Genomic DNA, 18,856 nt, shown 5'->3' with positions numbered 1-18,856 from the left:
GGACCTGATGTTTGGTACAATATGATGTGAGATTATTGTACGTGTTTGGCAAGTCGAAACCTAGCCTTTGGCCGGGCGAAAGTTACGATACAGTTAGAGCTCTAGTCTGTCTGCCTTAGTAATGCATATGAGGTAACGGGTGGTTATCTGCTCATGGGTACTCAGATTGTTTTGGATGTTGGGTAGCGGGTGGCTATCCAATATCGGCGGTGTATTACGAGAGGGGTAACAGATGTGTACCAGCGTTCTTGGTACCCGTAATATAAATGCATTTGGGTAACCAGAAGGGTTACTTAATTTCTCATGAGCGTTTTATTTCTATTTCTTTGGGACGACCAGATGGGCCGTCCATTGACTCATGAGTGCATTTATATTTGATGATTTGTGATTTTTCGTATATATTAATATGCGAGTTATATTTTCATTTTACTCATACGAGCTGTAAAGCTTACCGGGTTTGTGTTTACAATCCCGGTGCACCAATCCGATGGTGTAGGGGATAACTCTGCAGGTGTTGATTAGTGGAGATTGAGCGATAACTCCGGAGGCTCGAAGTCGTTCGTATCCTACTTGTGGTGAGGTTTTTAGCGTGGATTTGTGTGTGAGAATTGGTGTGGTTTTATTTGTGAGATTTGTGAGTGATTGTGAGGATTATTACACTTCCATTTTATGTATGGATTATAAATTGGGTTGTAATAATTGGTTTGTCTGAGTTGTATTGAGAACTCAGAATTGATCCGCTGTAACATTTTAATGATTTCGATTTCATTGAGATTATTTTGTGTTTAACGACTTTAGAATTTTGAGTTTTTAAGCTCGAAATTTTGGGGTCGTTACATGATAACAAGCGACGACAGTGTAGCCATATCCTCGATCGACACACTGATCTTGGCAGAGATGGGGCAGTTATCGGTAAACCTAGATTCCGGCAATGCACTGGACATTCAACGCAGCAGAGATCTGCACCAGGGAGGAGCAAGTGGCGCCAATAGGCCACCGACGTCAGAGAAGCCTTGTGATCTCGGAATACCAGCCACTGAAGGGGAGTTGGTGAGTATGGTGAATCTGAAAAGACCTATCACATTAACCATCACAATACCTGTCACATTACCTGTCACAAAACAATATTAATGTGACAAGTAGTGTGACAGACAGTGTGATAGATACATAACTAGTGTGATAGATAATGTGGCTGGGGGTGTGACATCAAATTAATGTCGATATTTTTTGGATCGTATGAGTTGATTTGAGAAATTGAAGATCACATAATATTGTACAAATGTTCGTTATTTCTAGTCATTCTTCTTCTTCTTCTTGTCACAACATAGTCATATAAAACAGTGTGACAACGGGTGTGATATCGGGTATGATAGTTAGTGTGATAGGTAGTGTGACCGTTAGTTTGACAGTGGGTGTGACACGAGGTGTGGCAAGTAGTGTGACAGAGGGTATTGGACCTAAAGGAGTGAATAATACATCACATTAATGTCGATATTTTGATTGTATGAGTTGATTTAAGAAGTTCAAGATCACATAATAATAAACCAATGCACGTTATTTCTAGTCATTGTTCTTATTCTTCTTCTAGTCACAACAGTCACCTGTGACATGAGATGTGACAGAAAGTGTAGTGTGATAGGGGTTGTGACAGGAGTTGTGAGTTGTGACAAGTGTTGTGACATGTAGTGTGATATTGGTTGTGATACGGGTTGTGACAGAGGTTGTGACAGGTAGTGTTACAGGGGTTGTGACAGGGGGTGTGATAGTGGTTGTGACAGGTAGTGTGATAGAAGTTGTGATAGTGGTTGTGACAAGTAGTTTGATAGAAGTTGTGACAGGGATTGTGACAGGTAGTGTGACAGGGGTTGTGACAAGGGCAATGTGTGTGATAGTGGTGGTGAAAATATGTGTGACAGTGGGTGTGACAGTTAGTGTAATAGGTAGTGTGGTAGTGGTTGTGACAAGTAGTAAGACAGAGGTTGCGACAGTGGGTGTGATAGTTTCTGTGACAGTGGGTGTGATAACAGTTGTGACAGTAGGTGTGACATGCCGAGAGGAAATGTGGAAATATGCGAAATTTTGTTAAAATTCAAATAAGATTGGTATAAATATGCTCATAGCTAGAATTAGGGAACATTGAGCTTCAGTTTTGCCAAATTTGCTTAAATGAGATTGCTATTACTCGGCAACCCTTTGCGATGGTTGTTGCGCCTTGTACTCGGAGAAGGAAGAGATAAGAGGGCCATATGGAGAATGTGGTCAGAAATCCATAATAGAGTCCGACCACAACGACCGAATTGATTATCTTCATGCATAAGGTGGTCGATTCGGAGTGAGTAGTATATCAAATTAAAGAGGGGAGCGAGATCTTTCTAACGGTACCAATTTCGTTAAAATCTATTGTCGGAAGGGAAAGTTGTGGCCGAAATTAGAAATGAAGGGAAAAAAGAAGAAAAAGAGTGAAAATGGGCAAAACAGTCCAATAAATATTTTTAAAGTGATTTTTTTCTAATTTTGTTGACATTTTTCTAATTTTCACTTAAATGTGATGATATTTTTTATAATTAATTCATAAGTAGTGACATTTTTCTAATATAAGTTGAGAGATTGTGCCTTTTTATAATTTGCCATAAGTTAATATCCGGAGCGGAATAAGTTCGAGAGTTAAAGAGTTAAGAATACGTTGCCTCTTTTAAGTGGTTTGGGAAACCTATTTATAGGTGCACTGAGAAATGTGTCTGGCCTTTTTCTCGATGTGAGAATGTGTGTCAGTATGTTGTATTTACTTCTGGAGGCGAGCCACTGTGGGTAGCGTTAATTACGATACCCAAGCAAGCAGAGGGGTTGTCGGACCGGCATGTCTGCCTGCTGGGTTTTCCAGGTCTCCGGCCACCGGTCCGGTGAACAGAGCAAGAGGAAATTAAGTCGGAAATCACCCCATTCAGGGGGTGTCGTTAACAATGCTGGAACTAAGATTTTTGTCACATTTCCCAGCAAGGTCAAGATGTTCTGCTTTGACGTGGCTCACCCTGAGAGACCATGGACTAAACGTCGATGAATCTACGACGACCCCGTGCTTTTGCCTCCCCAGGTGGCTATTAGATAAACATTGATATATTGCATATATAATTTAATAAACTGAATTATAAATAATTATAAAACAAAAACTAAACATGTAACTCTAATAACGAAGAACACGAAAAGAAATTCTACCAAAATACTGAACGATTGGTGATGGAAGAACTAGTTGAGACGTGTGTGATACCACACTGTCCTTAAGACGTTTACGCCTCCTCTACTGGTGCAAGGATGCTTGGCACTTGTCTCCCAGGATACAACAACTAAACAATTCTAGGAAGTTGCACTACTAACTAGAATCTTCAACGAACTCGAAAGGTACATCTTTCTATCACTAGAGAACAGCTAAGAATTATTGAGAGTGGTAGAGCATATTGTGTTTTCGATGGATGATTTACAAAGAAATGATAGTGGCTATTTATACAGTGAGGATTTGCAATCAGCAATGAATAAGATGACTGTTATTAAAATCAAAAGATCATAACATATATGAGTTACATATGTTACAAGCACTAATTTCAATCTGTTATAATTCTCCATAACACACAATAATATAGTTGTTACAAGAGAAGAATTTGAATAGTGAAGAGAATTTGAAACATCCAAAACGAATTTTCAGAAATACAAAAAGAATATGCATTCCGACCCTCAATTCGGTGTTGCATTCGTGTCCGCAGGTCGCACAAGCATACACGAGTTTCCCTTGTGACCTGAGATTTGCAGCTCTCCCCTGTGCGTGCGCGAGAGTGTATAAGGGGGCTTACACCCTTTACAATCTATACACAATGGATTCTATATAAACTCTATTCAACACTTCTCTTTTCAAATGTGGGACAAAAACATTTTTTCCTCATTCTAAATAGCCATCTTTGAGTGACAATTTCTTATTCACCCACAAACCAAATTACACAAACAAACATATGATCTTGTAGCCCTCATTATGGAGAACTCAAATCTATGTTCATCTTTGATTAATTATAAGTTTATCTTAATTTAATTAATCGATTAAAATTTGGTTTTAAATGGTTTATTAACCATTTTTCCAACAATTCCCCACATGAATGAAATTGGCCACCAAAGACTCGATAGAATTTGGTGATAGATTTCTACGGTTGAAAACCTGCATAGGATAGATAGGTTTGACCATTTGAACATTCTCTTATAAAAGTATGCTTACTTTACTAACTAAATAGTAGACGCGATGTCTTTGAACTATTCGTCATTTGTGTAAATGATGACATACTTCACACAGGAGTCTCCCTGGTACACTTCGGTTCTCATTTTTATGCCCATTTTGGCCATGGAACACACGTCTGGTTCTACAAGTAGTTTTATAAGAGTTATGCCCTCATTAACTCCCCTAGAAGCGGCCACACTTCTCTCTTGCATAGGTGATCTATTAATTAAGAGTAACCCGCATTACTTTGCTCGGTTTCTCGACACATAAGAGACATTAAACGTTTTAGCTTAACCTCATCCTTACGGGTATCACTATTTTTTATCATATGGATGGACTTGGTGAACTCCCCACAATGATCCGAACTAATCTCTATAGTTTGGTTTTCCCTTTTGAACCTAGATCTTGGGATCTCTAGTCAGCTAGGTTGGGTATTCACTGTAGTGATTTTTAATTTCCAATGGGCTTTAGTCCCATTCCCTTCGATGATTTTTCAACTAACTCTCTGTTTAACCCTTTGGTTAAAGGATCAACAATATTATCCTTAGACTTTACATAGTCTATAAAGATAACTCTAGTTAAGAGTAGTTGTCTAATGGTATTATGTCTTCGACGAATGTGTCTAGACTTACCATTATACATCTTGCTCTGTGCCCTGCTAATTGCATATTGACTATCAAAATATATACCAATCGCAGACACAAGTTTTGTCCATATAGGAATGTCCTCTATGAACTTGGGTAACCATTTTGCTTCCTCCCCACATTTGTCTAGTGCCACAAACTCAGACTCCATTATGGATCTAGTTATAACTGTTTGTTTTGAAGACTTCCAGGACACGGCTGCACCCCCTAGCGTAAATACATATCCGCTAGTAGATTTTGAGTCTTTCATGTCAGATATCCAGTTCGCATCAGTGAATCCTTCTATAACAGTTGGGTATGATGTGTAATGTAGCCCATAGGTACGAGTATACCTTAGGTATTTGAGTACTCTTCCAATTACTGGCCAATGCATAGCTCCAGGATTACTCGTGTACCTACAAATCATCTAATTTTGTTCTCTGAATAAATCTATATTTAACTTGTAGTTATAAATTTATAATCTTGAAGACTGAATAGGGCAAAGGCCGGTTTAATATAAGTGTACTGATCGAAAATTGATTTCATCAATTGACATCGTGCGTCTTGCATATATTCTAGTGGATACATTTTGGAACTGTAGCATCCAAAGCATGACTTGAAAGATAATATACAAGTGTCAACAAAATAGTTCCAACTGATCGACGACGGATCAAGGGGTGGGGTAGGGTTTGCTATAGCCCATTTTATTTTTTAGAGTAAAAAAATTAAGTATATATTAACTATGGTTGCCTATAAAAAATTGAGTCATTTGCTCTGTTTTTCTGGGTTTATTTACTCTTTTTTCTAGGTTTATCTGTGAACACAAAGTACATATGATAATTATTTTCATTTTCACTTGAATCTCAGTCTTCTATCTTGTTCTAACAGGCGTAAGTTATCATTTCCATGTTGAAATCATTACTGCTCTACTATGAAGTCCTTAAAAAAAATTTTGGACTTCGCACAAACTCGGCACACCCTGTTATTAAATCCTGGATTCATCTCTAATTGACTAGCTAGTGTCTTGCACATGGTTAGATCCTAACTCATTCCCTCACGAATCAAGTGATCAAAGTTTAATCATAAAAACGACTTGATGTTCTAAAGAGAAGGAATACAGTACAAGCAATTAGGCTTGGATCAGACACTTGAAAAGTAATTTATGTTTTGAAAACAGTTGGATCCATTTCAGATGAAACAGAATCATGTTTGTTCATAGGGATTCGCAAAGCCTTAACTACCTATATATTGCTTGTTTGGTTGGTCTCCAAAAATCGTGTAGTATGATGTTCTTTTTTCCTTTTTGTTTTCTTTGATAGATGTAACCTACTTGCCAATCTAATTGTGGAATTGTCTCCGCTGTGAACTTTTGGTTTAAATAACCTGCATATTGTATAGTGGACAGCATGGAGGGTGCATAGTCCTGTTTTTTTTTTTTCTTAAAGAAATTTGCGTGAGTTACGTTCTTTTGATTCACTGGTGTTGTAGTTTATTTTGAGGACGTTTTATATATACTTCGGAACAGGTGAGCACACGAGTCGGCTGATATGGTACGTAGTTACGTACAGCTTGCTGACAAGTTTGATGACCAGTCTGCGAGGAGAAGAAAGAAAAAGAAATAAGTAGCTGTTGTGTGCAGCAGCTTAATTTGCTTATGCAAGTTTCCTTTCCGGTATTTACAATTAAGGATTAACTTCTCGAAAAATTTAAGTTTTATTTAAAATAAAGGATCACTAGTGTACGTTAGAATAAGTAACTAGTTCTAGTATGCTTTGATCCTTTATTTTATTGAAGGTTATTTGCTTTCATTAGGGATTGGAAGGGTTTTGTTCTTTATAAACTTCAATTACCTGAATCTGAAAATCTGCAGGAACAACCCAACAGCCACCAAAAGTCTAGAATCATTCCCATTTGAACAACTTTGGAATTTAATCCTCATTCACAATCTCCATCTTGGGCAAGGCCACTGCCTCGACGCCGATGCCACAAGGAAGATGACGCCTCTCTCTCTCTCTCTCTCTCTCTCTCTCTCTCTCAACAAAGCAAACGAGGTTTGTTTTCCGCGGTAGCCACTCTCTCCTACCTCTTTTTTGATTCCAGATTTTCACGCTGGCGACGAACCCCGACCATGACTCCCCAACGCTACTCTCTTTCCTAGTGAAGGGTCCTAATGGAGGCCAGAGGGGGCTATGAGCCCATGGCAAGACTGAATTTTTTTAATTATTGTGTAATTATGTGTGATTATTGTCAAAATATTATAATTATGGTATAATTGTTTATAATTATGGTAAAATTGTTTTTTATTTATAGTATAATTATGCATTAACTAGTATTTAATTCAAAATTTAATATATATTGACCCATTCAAATTTTTTGGCCCATTCAGATACTCGTTTCCAGATCCATCACTGCTATTTCCTCAACACCAACAGGACTAGGCTAAGCATTGACGCCGCTGCGCAACTTCGACAAATCCTCTAATTGGTGTCGATGCACAACCTCAAAGCCAACAACGCCCTAAGACTACAACGGAGCTAGTAGGTTGATGTAGGTTGATGGCGGCTCGAGGAGCCTTGCCGAGCATCTGATCCGGTTTTCAAAATCTAGATTTGTTTTGTTTGACTGTGGGGTAGTAATTATTTTACTGAGGGGTAGTAAATTTATTATTCTAATTCCTGAGAGTCAGTAATTCAATGTTTAAGATTACTTAGAGTTAGTAATTCATTAATTTTGTCACTAGACATTGATTATATGATATTTTGAAATTAATAAGATGTTTATTATGGGTCAATAATTTATTATTAGGAGTTACTGAGAGTGAGTAACTTATTACAAGTGGTATTGGTGACCGGATTTGAAATTTCAGTAGGTGGTGACCAAATTTCTGATTCTGACCGCTGGTGACTCGAAATTTATTACGGGTTACTGAAGGTCAGTAGTTTATTCCCGCAAACGGTTGTTGGACATCGGCGATCGGAGTCCGACGAATGGTGCCTAGAGTCAAACGATCGGCGATTGGTGGTCGAAGTTCGGCGAGGTTCCGACAAAGTGTTTTCTCTTACTAACTTTCTCTTTCCATAATTATTTAGATATATGAGGATAAAATAGTCTAAAAAAATACAAAACCATAGTTTTTGTACTATTTGGTCAAATACCGACACGACCCGCCCCAAATTATACCCTAATTTCGAGGCAGATCGTGCGGGGACCACTGTTAAAAGAGATATACCAAAATTTTCGGCATAGTCTCCCCTGAAAGTAGCCAACCCAACCTACACAAAAGACACTCCCAATATCTCAAACCCAACCTCAACACCAGGAGTCACCATGCTCCCCAAACTTTCAACTCCACAATCACAATTCAAAAATATAATTCAAAGAGTATGACGGAGTATGCCATGTTTGTTACCTAATTTCGTTGGACCCCGAGAACTCGTAGCTCGTCTTATACCGCAACCGCCCAACTCACTAAGACGACGGGGTCACAACAATCATACAAGATTCTATAAACATTGAATCGTGTAAATTTACATTTATAACTACGTTCACTCGGGAAGTAACTACGAGACCATATGATAGTCGGCAAGTCACTAGTCCTCTCCTTTATAATCTTTATCGGAACTCTGCTAGTACATCCCCTCTCTTCTAGCGTCTTGGTAATATCAATACCGCTTCTGGTTCATTCCCTCTCTTCCGGTACCCCCCCTTCTGAGTCTCACTCACGCACGCATAATGATAACACCGTACCCTGAATCTCACTCGTAAATGCCAAGGCTAATCAATCTGACTAGCTGAGATAATCGAACCCATAACCCAAATGATCACACAACACTCGATGTTTACCTGCATGCCTTTACCTGACAAAATTCTTATGATCCTAACACTAATTCCTACATAAATAAAAATTAACATCATACACTCATCTAACAATATGATCATATAGCAACCATCATTAGATAACTAGAATTTGTAAAGAATTAACACATCTAGCAATCAGAATCTAATCTAGAATATTTGTGGCTGCACCAAAAACCTTGGTTGGGCTCCCTACGTACCCTTTAAAAGGGATCAAGCCATTCGTAGTTCAACAATAAGGTATAACAACATTATGATCGAAGAAATAAGTCGAGAATCATATTCTCGAGTAATTAAATAACCAACACGCCTAGTAAGTCCAATAAATAAATCCTTACTCCCTAGGACGAAAACAGAAACAATCCAATGGGTGGATTTTCATGATTCACAATCCGAACATCCGCATTTTCAATAAATCCTAACGATTATTAGCTTCATCGATTCAATCTCACAGTCTACTTATGAATTCCCTACACCAAGAGGGCTATTTGAACCCTACAACTTGGCCGGATTCCAGCCTCTAATCACCACCAAATTTCATCAACACAATCTACTCAACATTTCTAACAACTTTCTAGTTCACTACTAAGGCCAAATCAAAGTCTAAACACATCAATCGAATACACATAGAAAAACCCCAAATCATGAAACCCTAAAATTTCAAATCGTCAATTCTCTTACCTCAAAGCGAGTTGGTTCAATTCATTTGGAGGGTTTGTTGCTGGAGATGAGACCTTCAAAACCCCTCAAGAAATTCGAGCTATGGTGATGTATGATAAACCTATTTGAGAATAAGAAAGAGAACAAAGAACATAACCAACTCTGGAACAATGTTACCAGATCTGCTATTTCATTCAAATGATGTCTCCAAAACTGCTCTCCTCCTCTCTACAGCTGAACTATATTAAGGAACTAAATATAGTAAAGAGAAATAAGGACTGAGAACAAGTTCCCAGCAAAACACAGCCAACTAAAAGATTTTCCATGTTAAGAGCTCTATTTTTTATTGGAACCTGATAGGTCTCTTTATGACCCTCTTTTACTTGTCTCTTGCCAAATTATAATCCTTCAATTCTTGAGCATTTGGAACGGTAGTACCACATGTATCAATGGATGACTCTACATCAGTCTCCCCCGCTTGAAAATGACTCGTCCTCGAGTCAAAGTCTTGCTCAGTACCAGCACCGTAATATGGTTGCAAATCAGCAACATTGAAGGTTGTTGATACCTCCATATCTACAGGTAATGCAATCTGGTAGGCATTCTCACCCATATGCTTAAGCACTTGAAACGGACCATCAGCTCTAGCACTGAGCTTACCAAACTTACCTTTTGGAAACCTTTCTTTACGCAGATGGATCCACACCAAATCCCCTTCTTTGAACTCCATGTATCTTATATGCTTATCAGCTGCTACTTTATACTTTGCATTATTATCTTCCGACCTCTTCCTGACTTGAGAATGCATACTCTTGATGTGTTCTGCCATATCCTCAGCATCCCCACTGAATTTGTTGTTAATTGGCAGAGGAAGCAAATCAAGAGGACCATTTGGAACCATCCCATAAACTATCTCAAAAGGACACTTCTCTGTTGACCTATCCATAGACTTGTTGTATGCAAACTCAGCTTGTGACAAGATAAGGTCCTAATTATGTTTTTCGTCTCCAACAATGCTTCTTAACAAATTGCCAAGAGACCGATTTACTACTTCCGTCTGACCATCTGTTTGAGGGTGATGAGAACTACTTCATTGTAGACGAGTCCCCATTTTGCGCCACAATGTCCTCCAAAAATGGCTAACAAACTTCGGATCATGATCAGACATAATAGACTTTGGCACCCCATGAAGCTTGACAACCTTCTTAAAATACAGTTGAGCCACATGAGTTGCATCAAAGATTTTGGTGCAAGGGAGAAAATGTGTCATCTTGGAAAACATGTCTACTACCACAAAAATAGAATCAACTCCCCATCTTGTCTTTGGTAGCCCCAACACAAAGTCCATAGATACATCTTCCCAAGGTGATTCAAGAACTGGTAGAGGAGTATAAAACCTGTATTTTGGAACTTACTCTTGGCTACATGACATTCTCGGCATCTCTCCACATGCTTAGTAACATCCCGACACATTCTAGGCCAATAAAACTTCTCAACCACTAGCCCCAAAGTTTTGTCACGCCCAAACTGTCCACCGAGGCCTCTACCATGCAATTAAGATATAATAACTGAATGTAAAGAACAAGTTGGTATGCACAAGCGGCTGCCATAAAACAAGTACCCTTCATGCAACAAGAACTTAGATGGCTTTCCTTCTAGACAATCTCTCAATCTGCCCAAAGTCAGGATCGTCTTCATATTGATCTTTTAGAACTTCAAACTCGATAACAGAGGCCTGCATGGTACTAAACAAGGCTGACCTTCTACTCAATGTATCAACAACTTTGTTTTGGATGCCAGATCTGTGCCAAATCGAAAAAGTGAACTCCTGCAAATAAGCCACCCATTTTGCATGTCTCGCATTCAATTTGTGTTGACCGTTAATATACTTCAAAGCCTCATGATATGAGAATAAAATGAGCTCCTTGTGAATCAAATAATGGCGCCAATGTCGCAAGGCTTGAACAATTGCATAGAACTCCACATCATAAGTTGAGTAGCGTCACTTTGTGTCATTGAGCTTTTCACTAAAGAATGGAATTGGCTTTCCATCTTGGCTTAGAACAGCTCTTATCCTCTTGTGAGAAGCATCACAATCTAATGAAAATATTTTCTCAAAATATGGCATTGCCAACATAGGGGCCGCATTCATTTTTTGCTTCACTAACTCAAAGCTTTCGCATCCTCCTTATTCCAGTCAAACTCACCTTTCTTCAGTAAATCAGTGAGGGGAGTTATGATTGAGCTACAATTTGAGATAAAACTCTTGTAAAAAGAAGCTAAACCATGAAAGCTTCGTACCTCATGAGTATTAACATGAGTTGGCCAATTACGATTAGCCTCCACCTTGCTTGGATCAACCTTAATCCCCTCTTTTGAAACAACATAACCCAAGAACACCAATATATCAGTTAAGAACTCACACTTCTTCAAATCGTACAACTTTTGTTCTCGCAGAACTTGCAACACTTGCCTGAGGTGTTCAATATGCTGCTCTTCATTTAAACTGTACACCAAAATATCATCAAATTAAACAACCACACTAACCAATCAAATGTTGAAGTATGTGAACCATAAGGCGCATGAAAGTACTTGGAGCATTTGATAACCCAAAAGGCATGACAAGCCACTCATACAACCCATCTCTAGTCTTGAAGGATGTCTTCCATTCATCTTCAGGTCTCACTCTAATCTGATGGTACCCATTTCGAAGATCAATCTTGGAAAACACCTTAGAGCCACTTAGCATATCAAACAAATCATCCGGACGAGGAATTGGAAACCGGTACCTTATGGTGATCTTATTAATAGCTCTGTTGTCCACACACATCCTCAAAGTCCCGTCTTTCATTGGATTCAAAAGAGCTGAGACAACACAAGGACTCATGCTCTCTCGGATTAGACCTTTCTCCACTAACTCCCTGACTTGCCTTTGCAACTCATGATGCTCAGTAGGACTCATTCGGTAAGCAGCTTTGTTGGGTAAATTAGATCCCGGAATGAAGTCAATTTGGTGTTCAGTATCCCTCATAGGTGGCAAACCAATTGGAAGTTCCTCAGGAATAACATCATAAAAGTCGTTGAACAAAGGCTAAAGTTACTGCGGAATTGGACTTCCAACATTCACCTCATGTACCACTAGTGTGTATACATTAGTCTCCATCTGCATTTCCTCCATAAATTCTGCCATGCTAAGGAAGGTAGTTTTCCCCTGTGCATTGCTTTTGGCTACTGCCTCACTCCTTGATGGCCCCAAAATCACTTTCACCCCATCTTTGACAAAGGTGTAAGTGTTTTTGTATCCGTCATGAATAGCTTTTCGATCATACTGCCATGGCCGTCCCAGTAGTAAATGACACGCATCCATGGGTACTACATCGCACCATGCTTCATCTTGGTATGATTTACCAATAGAAAATGAAATTAGACAACACTTATCAACATTTACCTCACTGCCTTTCTTGAACCAGGCAAGCTTGTAAGAAGTTGGGCGCTTCTCAACCTTCAGCTTTAGCTTGTCAACCATTTCTTGTGACATAACATTTTCACAACTTCCACCATCAATTATGACATTGCAGACCTTCCCACTGGCAGTACACCTAATATGAAAAATGCTATGGTGCAACCAATCATGGTTCTCAATCTTTGAATTGTTCATGCTTCGTCTAATGACTAGAGCTTCCCCTTTATCACTCCATGTTACACCTTTATCATCATCTTTGTATTCATCATATATAGGAGTGTCATCATCATTCACTGAGTCTTCCCAAGATAAAGTCTCTTCTGTGTAGTTAACAAAGCTTATATTTGGGCAATCAGCTTGCACATGTCCCAAACCTGAACACTTGAAGCACTTCACCACTATGTTGCTTGAACCGGTTGGTCGATTAGAGCTAGAACTGCTAGACCCCTTCTAAAAAAGCCTTAGACTTTGCTTTTCTATTTTCGAGCAGACTCCGAAGATTGTTCTTTTCGAATGGGGTTGCGATTACCAAATCCCTCGACTGTACGATTTGCCTTCTGCTTCATTTGCTTCTCTACTTTGACTAAAAGCTTGTAAACATCATCATAAGACCAATATGCCTGCAAAGTTACAACATCTTGAATCTCTTTTCGCAACTCGCCCAAGTAACGAGCAATGGTTTGCTCCTCCGGTTCGTCAATACCATAACAAATCATGAACAAATCAAATTCCTCAGTATACTCATTCACAAATTTACTTCCCTGTGAATAATTGTACAAATTTGAGAACCATTCTTAAAGATAATTGTCAGCTAAAAACTTTTCTCTTACTGCCTTCTTCATCTTCTCCCATGTAGTAATTCTTGATTTTCCCATCCTCAACCTTCTCATATTAAATTGCTCCCACCAAGCTGATGCATTTTTTTGTTAACTTGACAGCAACAAGCTTCACTTTCCGGTGGTCTGGCATCTCTTTGTAGTCAAAGACTCTTTCCACAGTATTAAGCCAATCGACAAACTCCTCTGGTTTGATCTTCCCTTCAAGTTCGGGAATCTCCACCTTCATATCAAATTGACCAGTACGATCATACATGCCCTCACCACCTGGTTCTTCGGGCGGAGCACGAAAGTGAAAGGGATTTTCGATGTCGTCGTCAGAGTCTGAATCGTCCTCCTCACGACTCCGGGCTTCAAAGCGCTGCAAACGCTCTGTTAGTTGCTGGACTTGCCTCCTGAGTTCCTCATTCTCAATGTTGCGGGGGTTACGTCGCTGATTTCCGCGCCCACCACGGTGTCCACCACGAACCATCATGTTGTTCTGGGTCCCAAGCCTTGCGGCTCTGATACCAGCTGATGAAGGATAAACCTATTTGAGAATAAGAAAGTGAACAAAGAACACAACCAACTATGGAACAATGTTACCAGATTTGCTATTTCATTCAAATGATGTCTCCAAAAACTGCTCTTCTCTTCTCTACAACTGAACTATATTAAGGAACTAAAGATAGTAAAGAGAAAAAAAGACTGAGAACAAGTTCCCAGCAAAACACAGCCAACTAAAAGATTTTCAATGCTAAGAGCTCTATTTTTTATTCGAACCTGATAGGTCTCTTTATGACCCTCTTTGACATGTCTCTTGCTAAATTATAATCCTTCAATTCTTGAGCATTTGGAACGGTAGTACCACATGTATCAATGGATGACTCTTCATCATACGGCGGCCGAAGGAGTGAGTTCTGATGAAAAGAGGATCGGCAGCAATGGAGCTTCTCGGCGTCGTTTATCTCGGACGGCGGAACTAGGGATATCGCCACCTACCCAGATCGAACGGAGACCTCCCAAGCTCCAGCATGCGACCGATGCGGCAGCCCAGATCGGCCGGACGGCGGTGCTACATCGACGGCGATTCAGAGGAAGAGTTGGGGTTGGGTGAATAGTGGCGCGAAGGGGGATTTTCAAAAATCGTCGATTTTTCTGATTTTCACCCCTTATTTATACTAAATTCTAAAAATGACCAAATGCTTTTTGATTTGTAACCTCTTCATACGAACTCCAATTTAGGTGTGCCGCGTGTTCCCGAAAATCTTATGTATCAAAAAGTCAACTTTTAGAGTCGTCATACTTAGTTCGACTCTCGTTTCGAGAAAAAAATAAAACTATAATCGCGACGAATTGTAAAAAATTCGGGTCGTATCAAATAGTATTTGATACCCTTAGAGTTGATTTATCACATTTTGAATTTTGTCATTTAAATGGGAGGGAGCCAAATTAGTATTAAATGGTCATTTTTATTGTAATTTTCATTCAAAGCATAATGCTACACCTCCCAAGCCACAGCATCATCAGGTCACTCGGAAGAATCTTGAGGCTGGATGTATTAAAATGAACATCGACGGTGGTTATATAGCTGAGTCGGCTCATAAGGGTGGTGCTGATTGTGTGGAGCGTTATGAACTTGGAGAATTTAAAGCATGTTGTGCTCGTCCTCAACCACAATTAACATCACCTTTTCATGCTGAGATGCAGGCCCTCAAGGAAGGTATCCAACCAGCTCAAAGTTTAAGGTACCACAACGTCTGTTTCGAAACAGATTGTGCCATTCTTGTTGAAGCAAATCAGCAATTGAGGACTGGGCACCAGACTACTCTACTGTGAGTGTGATTTTGCAAGAAATTATAGACATGCTTCACCATATTTCAGCATACCAAGTGCGGTACATGTCAAAAGAAGCCAGTATCATACGACTCATCTATTAGCTATTTTTGCTTGACATAATATATAGTGATATCTAGTCTTGATTTGTCATAGCTCCCGAAATTATAAGGGATGTCCTTCGAACGATTCGTAATCATTAAAAGTTAGTGATGTCTGCAGCAGGGATGATATTCATTTGCTGACTTTGCATTTTAGTAGTTTTAAAGCGATAAATCGAAAAAAAGTAAAAAGAAAAAAAAGAAAAAGAGAAATAAACCTGACTCGGGTCACTCGGCACCCGCTATATAAAAAGCCTAGCCTTAAATCTCCAAGAGCACCCAGAAAGTGCTAGAACCCCAGAGATAGTTGTAGCCGTTATTCGAATTCGCGCGCATTCAAACCCTCTCCAATTTCCAGAATATTAGAGAATGCTGAGAGCCAAGAGCTTGAGCAGAGTGTCGGTGCCGCGACCATCCTTCTCCGGCTAACCTCCAATCCACTCGCCTCGCTCTCCATGTAAAACTCTCCTCCTCTCTCCAAACCCTAACCCTGACGCTCTCATTGCTCAATTCTGTTCAATTCTTTGTCAGGTCAGCGAGGACGGCTCTTCTTGCTGGGCCTACGTCGCCTCCGGTTGCCAAATTTACAAGCTCCAGGTACATCTCCCCCTATTTCTTCATCTATTCGAATTGATGCGTGTTAGAGTTGTGCTTATCGGCTCGTGCTTAATTGATCAAGTGTTTAGTGTTAATTAAGAGACATCCACCGAGTGAAGAGCTACTCCGATTACTAGGTCTATCTGATTTTAGCCGGATTGTACAAATACAGAAACATAAGTTTTAGTTTAGAAAACGAATGGATATTGCTCAAGAATTCGACAAATCAAAATGTATTTTTATGTACTGTGCCGATTTGATGGTCAAAGTGTGTGGTGATAAAGCTAGGATCTTCGTTTAATGTTTTTTTTTTTTTGCATTATTATTCAAGATTGTGTTGGACGATTCCCTGGTCAATGAAGGGAAAGATAGCCTTCTGATTCCTGTACATAAGCAGGTATGGTGATGTAGTGAAATGAGTCATGTCTGTTCTCTAACCATGATTGCTTGATGGTGCGTGCTGTATTTATTCTGTCGTGCTCTGATTTCTTCAAGGTTTTGGATCATGTATGGTTAATCGGTGTCCACATCGTTCAGAAATTCAGAGTATGGTGCTGGCTGAAAAAGAGAGTGAGTGTATTCTGGACTCATTCATGGTTATAACCTTGAGAATGTTGTCGTATCACAAGTTGTATTGTTTTCCATACTATCGTTGTCAACTATTGGGTGCTAAGGCTTATGGATGTGTAGTATAGTGCACAGTTCTAAATTATGGTTTGAGGGGAAATAAGATTGGTGGAAGATAGAAGAGTGTATTGTACCATGGCCCAGTATTGATGCAATTAATAGGAAGAAGTACTAGGTAGTAAGAATAATGCTATAGAATTGAGTAAATATAAAACGGGCGAGAATAGAAAGATGATATGGAAACATGCAAATTAAAGGGGCATCATGTGCATACTTCTCATCTCAGATGATGTAAGAGTAGGAACAGTTTTTGGTTGAATAATGTTTAGCATTTTATCATCAAATTCCGAATTGAATGAGTCCTCAACATGTTATATAATAATTCACAGTCTTCTAACTTCTAATACAAGGTGTTCTAATAGTAAGGAATTTGTAAACTATAATATTTCTTCCATTATTCTTAACTGGCAAACGGTTGTAGTCAAAGCCCCAAAAGCCTAAGCTTTGGGTTAGCATTAACAGATATCTTTGCTGTCTTCTTTAGTTTTCTAAAGTGGACTCCATGTCTGCTTCCTTGTACTTTGCTTTTTTGCTTCAGAAGAAAGCTGTTTCTTTTTAAATAAAAAAATTGCAAACTTTTGGGCAGATCCACCTTTCCCATTGAGTTGGAACTTTAGGTCTCATCAAAAGATTAATGAACTGTAGTGTAATAACTCTAATTTTCAAACAATATTTGGTTTGATTGGAAATCTATAAAATTGTGAAATTTAATTAGAATGAATGGGATTGGTTGCGACGTTATGAAACAAGAAACGGAAACGTTCTCAGAATGTTTAATTAGAAAAAAGTTACGTTTCCGCAACGTATATATCGACTTTTATTCTGTCGCTCGGTTGCGAAAACTTCCATCACGAAAGTTGTAGAGCTCGTCGATACGAGTTCGTGAGCATATGACGCGTTCTAATCGGACGTCGGACGGGGAAGTTATTAACGTCGGAAGTTAGTTTCCGATTTTGGGAACGAGTATATAAAGAACTTTTTCTGATTAGGGTTTCCATTTGTGGAAATCCCTCTCTCTCCTCACTCTCTCCGCCTCCCTCTCTTCTCTCTCCCCGAAACCCTCACTCCCTCCTTCAGAAACTTCCCCTCCACGATCGGACGAGCTCCGGCTCCGTGCTTCTCACCGCCGGTCGCCACTCCATCACAAGCAACACACCCGCCGCCGTTCACGCCCTCCTTTGACGAAGCTAGGGTGCAACGCAGGTGCACCTCCATCAACCCTCAAGCCCTGCACCATCTACGAACGAAGGGGGGGACGCGGTGACACACCTCCGCAAGGAATCGACACGATCGGTGACGAATTCGACTGTTCAAGCTTCGATTGAGGTGAGGGATTAGTATAACTTGATTGTTGCGATGTTTGTGTGAATTTTTGGATGATTTGGAGTGGAGATGTTGGAGATCGGAGGTGGAATGAAGGAGAGGGGTTACCGCCGCTCTAGGCGGCGCGTGTGAGTGCGTGGAGGGAGTAAGAGGCGGCGTGAGGCCGTAGGGAGGAGAGGGGAAGAAAAGAGGATGGTTTTGGGGCGGCGGTCGCGTGCTACACGCCGGCCTTAGGCTCGGCGCGTGTGCCCCACGCGTTGCCACAGTGAGTGGCGCGTGAGCGCCACGCGCGGCCTGCCGGAGGTGGCGCGTGCACCCCACACGCCGCCACGTGCGGCGGCGCGTGAACAATGTTTCTGAAGGGTAATTTTGTAATTTATTTTTACATACGGTAAATGTAAAAAGGTGATTTACGTACGGTAAATGTAAATTTTATTTACGTACGGTAAATGTAAATTACTTTTAGTAAATGTAAAAAGTAATTTTGAAAGGGTAATTCAGTAATTATTATTTACTGAGACAGTACGTACATTTGAATAGTATTTATACGTACAGAAATATGTAAATAGTATGTACTCGTACAGAAATACGTGTTGGATGTGTATTTGTATAGTACTCAGTGAACAGTAATTCGTAAAACC

At 39.8% G+C, this 18,856-nt stretch overlaps 1 protein-coding gene and 1 long non-coding RNA gene across 2 annotated transcripts; one reads left to right on the top strand and one right to left on the bottom strand.

Moving 5' to 3' along the window:
- Window positions 1-11,556: 11,556 nt before the first annotated feature.
- LOC126783974 (uncharacterized) lies at window positions 11,557-14,486 on the bottom strand. The gene is given in 7 exon segments (XM_050509495.1): window positions 11,557-11,938; window positions 11,940-12,484; window positions 12,530-13,230; window positions 13,386-13,617; window positions 13,763-14,221; window positions 14,278-14,335; window positions 14,455-14,486. Coding segments are annotated over 7 exon segments (2,409 nt in total).
- A 1,395-nt stretch (window positions 14,487-15,881) lies between these two features.
- LOC126784799 (uncharacterized) lies at window positions 15,882-16,604 on the top strand. Its single transcript, XR_007670984.1, has 3 exons — window positions 15,882-16,065; window positions 16,140-16,205; window positions 16,537-16,604. It is a non-coding gene; the product is annotated as an uncharacterized LOC126784799 (long non-coding RNA).
- The last annotated feature ends 2,252 nt before the right edge of the window (window positions 16,605-18,856 follow it).

This window comes from Argentina anserina, chromosome 2 (assembly GCF_933775445.1).
Source record: "Argentina anserina chromosome 2, drPotAnse1.1, whole genome shotgun sequence".
In the NCBI taxonomy this organism is placed as follows: domain Eukaryota; kingdom Viridiplantae; phylum Streptophyta; class Magnoliopsida; order Rosales; family Rosaceae; genus Argentina; species Argentina anserina.
Note: the sequence above shows the minus strand (reverse complement) of the source record. Positions and strands in the feature narration are given on the sequence as shown.